This window comes from Cariama cristata, unplaced genomic scaffold (genome assembly GCF_000690535.1).
Source record: "Cariama cristata isolate BGI_N322 unplaced genomic scaffold, ASM69053v1 scaffold16208, whole genome shotgun sequence".
NCBI classification, from domain to species: domain Eukaryota; kingdom Metazoa; phylum Chordata; class Aves; order Cariamiformes; family Cariamidae; genus Cariama; species Cariama cristata.
The window spans coordinates 72,579-75,939 of NW_009629568.1; the positions used below are offsets into that span (position 1 = coordinate 72,579).

The 3,361-nt window shown below is 43.3% G+C and overlaps 1 protein-coding gene across 1 annotated transcript in view; it reads left to right on the top strand.

Annotated features, from left to right (window-relative positions):
- Positions 1-3,245, top strand: part of TNIK (TRAF2 and NCK interacting kinase) — a gene marked incomplete at its 5' end in the record, with an annotated part of 72,288 nt that extends 69,043 nt beyond the window's left edge. The window contains 2 exons of the mRNA XM_009705220.1: positions 526-665; positions 2,537-3,245. Coding sequence (XP_009703522.1) covers positions 526-665; positions 2,537-2,620 — 224 coding nt within the window. The remainder of the gene's footprint in view (positions 1-525; positions 666-2,536) is intronic.
- Between the last annotated feature and the right edge of the window lie 116 nt (positions 3,246-3,361).

Consider the following 3,361-nt stretch of genomic DNA (forward strand, 5'->3'; position numbering starts at 1 on the left):
GCTTTTGTTTATCAAAGGAGATTTCTCTCAGCCAAATAAGAGATGCAGTTCCTAAATTTCTACGATTTGGTCCTCCATAATAAAAGCAAGTTACTTCTTGAAGATTTGAGTTCTGGTTTGTCTTAAGTATAAGATAATATAAGCTGTTGCACTGGTAGGATACTGTGTTGAGTGGCAGAGGAGCTGAGGGCAGAGCTGGGAGCCCTTGGGTTGCTCTTCTGGCTCTGCTGTTGCTCAGCCCCATGACCCATGGAAGCAAGCTGCTGCCCAGCTCCTCACCCGCAGGAATGGCAAGAAGTGATACTTCTGCTGTTTAAATTACTCAGCAATTGCTGGATGAAAAGTGCTCTGTAAAGGCTACTATCCCTGTGGGCACGCACCTGGCTCCCTGTGCCTCTGGCAGTCAGAGCTCTGCCATTGATCTACGCAGGGTTTGAATAACAGCTGATGAGAGTTTTTCTGCCCGTTGTGTAATATTTAGCTCAGCACACATTGTGACACCTACCAAACGCTTCCTTTTGACAGCCTACATTCATTCCAATCAAATAATGGGCTGGGGAGAGAAAGCTATTGAAATCCGGTCAGTGGAGACGGGACATTTGGATGGAGTATTTATGCACAAGCGAGCTCAAAGGTTAAAGTTTCTATGTGAAAGAAATGATAAGGTAAGTCCACTTCAAAGCTTGTATCTGTGCTTTAAGCTACAAGCCACTTTTAGACTTTAAGTCTAATTTATCTTGAGGTTAATAATTAACCTGGAGGTCTTGTTTAAAAAGCAGTGCCCATAAACCCACTCCCAATTAATTCTCCCCGGTGGATGCAGACCTCAGCCTGTGGTGGGAAGATCTGCAAGACCTCTTCCACCTCTAGCTGAGATCCGCGTTGACTTGGCTTGGCTTTCTCCCAAGTCTTGTACTTGAACGTCAGCGATTGAGGCTGCCACGTAAACGCTGCACAAGCTGAGAAATGGTAGCACTAAGGATGTGTAAGTGACCCTGATTTGGGCTCTGGTCCAGGAACATTTTGATGCATCTTAAACTATTTTGACCCTGCAGCCCCATCTTTTTGTGTGGACAGCACTGAGAAATACTGCTCTGGAGGGTCACCAGAGTTGCATGGGGAATGCGGCTGTTGTGTAGATGACGCCTGTTGCTGATGGGCAAGGGGTGCAGGGAAGGAGGAAAGGAGAAATTGCTAGAGGAAAAGGAATGTTTGCGTGGAAGAGAGGGTTGAATGCCAAGGTCTGTTTCTGCTATTGGTATTTCCTCATCTCACAAGGTTTCACTGAGATAAATCAGGACCACGCAGCAGAGAGGTCTTTCGTAACAAGCACGAACCATGTGAAGAAATTGATTGCTCTGTCCCCAGAGCAGGGTTTAATAACGTGCAATAAATAAGGTTTGAGGCCATGATCAGTTTATCGAACACGCTCATTAGTCAAGCATTGCCCTACCGGTTGCATGAGGAGTTAGGCTGGAGCTTTGCAGGAAAAATGTATCCGAACCTTGCAATTGAGTATACTGTGGGAAGCTGCCCAAGAAGCTGCATTTAAGTTGCCCAAATACCCCTCGTTCGCTTTTCCTAACTTTTGAGTACTTGACTTGGCAGGTGTTATACTGTTTTTTTAAAGAGTTCTTTTTCTGGTTTGCTCCTATTGTTGGTTTCTGGGTTTTGGTTTGTTTTGTTTTTCCTTTTCTAAGAAAACTGGAAAAAAATCCACCTTGGTCTTTCTAAAATACTGGAACCAACTGATCACTAGTGGGTTTGAAATACTACAACCAGATGTTTCTCTTCCTGGAGAAATGGTTAACAATGAAAGTCACGTGAAGATTGAATAATTTTTGGTTTTAAAAAGGACAGAGGCTTCAGATTGTCCCTTCAATATTTGCAAATTACAACTTACTTATTTTTTAAGACTTCTATTGGGGTCGAATGCTGGTGGATCCTGACAGAGGCACCAAGAATCGTATTCTTCGTACAGAGTCCTGATACGTTTCTGTGCGTTGAGCATATTAAAAGAAGGTCGTTTTCCTGAGCTTTCCTTTCAGGAACAGCAGAAATACCAGGACTAACTTTTCTGCAGAAAACCATTTCAAACCAAGGCAGGTGTTGACCTAAACAGTTAACATTTAGCAAGATCCAAACCACTGACAGCAGTCTTATTAATATTGCATAATAAATGGTGCCGTGGCAGTAAAATGTGATAAACTTGGTATTTTTAAGGCGTTCCAAACCTTGCTCTCTTCAACAGTGATAGAGAGGGAGGTTTTATTAACTGTGTTTACTAATAAGGGGTTCGATTTGATCCAAGTGTGGCATGGGTTAGCTCCGGCCCCTGAGCTCCGTGGAAAACTGAGAACCAGGCAATGGATCCGCGGAAAATTTCTGCTGTCAACTGGAGAAAAGGAGCAGGGAGGGAGGTTTAGGCAGAGGAGACCACGGGCAGATCCCGCTTTCCTCGCTCACCCAGACAATTAACAGACTTTTTCTTACAATAATAAAAATCATTAATAAGGGTTTTTTTGCTTCCGAACAGGTATTTTTTGCATCAGTCAGATCCGGAGGAAGCAGCCAAGTGTTTTTCATGACCCTCAACAGAAACTCCATGATGAACTGGTAACAGAGGAGCACTTGGCACTCACCGCCATGGCATTATTTCTAATTTAAAGGACATTAAACATGTGGACTAACACTGTAGAGGCAGATGCGGAGGGCTCCGAGGAAACCCCTCCCCACGCTTCCCCGGCACCGTCAGCCCCGGGGCGGGCGCTGCGGGCAGGGATGGACTTTCGTGCTTGGACCCCCCGAGGTCTCCTGATTACGCTGTGTTATAGTGGGTTATGACTTTTTCCTTTATTTTATTTTATTTTATTTTTTAATTTTACTTTTTCTTTGTCCCCTACTTTGTAAGAACGGGGAAAGAAACAGTGTCAAAAAGTCTGTTTTTAATTCTGTCTGCCTGCTAGCATCAAATATATAGTATGTTGTAAAGTTACCAATTAAATCTGGTGAGAGACAGCACAATAAATGTACCTTTTATCTTTGTGATGAAGGCCATAACCATATAGCTGGGTAATTTTAGAAAGCTTTTGCCTTCACCAACATTTACGTGTTGCTTTTGGCAGCAACGGCTTAACGGATTTTTAAAGAAGAGAACAAATAATAGTTTTTTTTCCTCTCTTTTGGGAAATGGATTTTAAATGGCTAAACTACTAGCCTTAGACTAATAAAAATCAGCTACCATTTTTGTCAAGTCTGTCAATCCATATTTCTATATGGATCTTCACATAATGGTGTGTCTTGATAGGGACAGAGGTGCCATTTCTTGTTGCTCCGGAGGTGCCCGCCTGCCCCGGGGCTT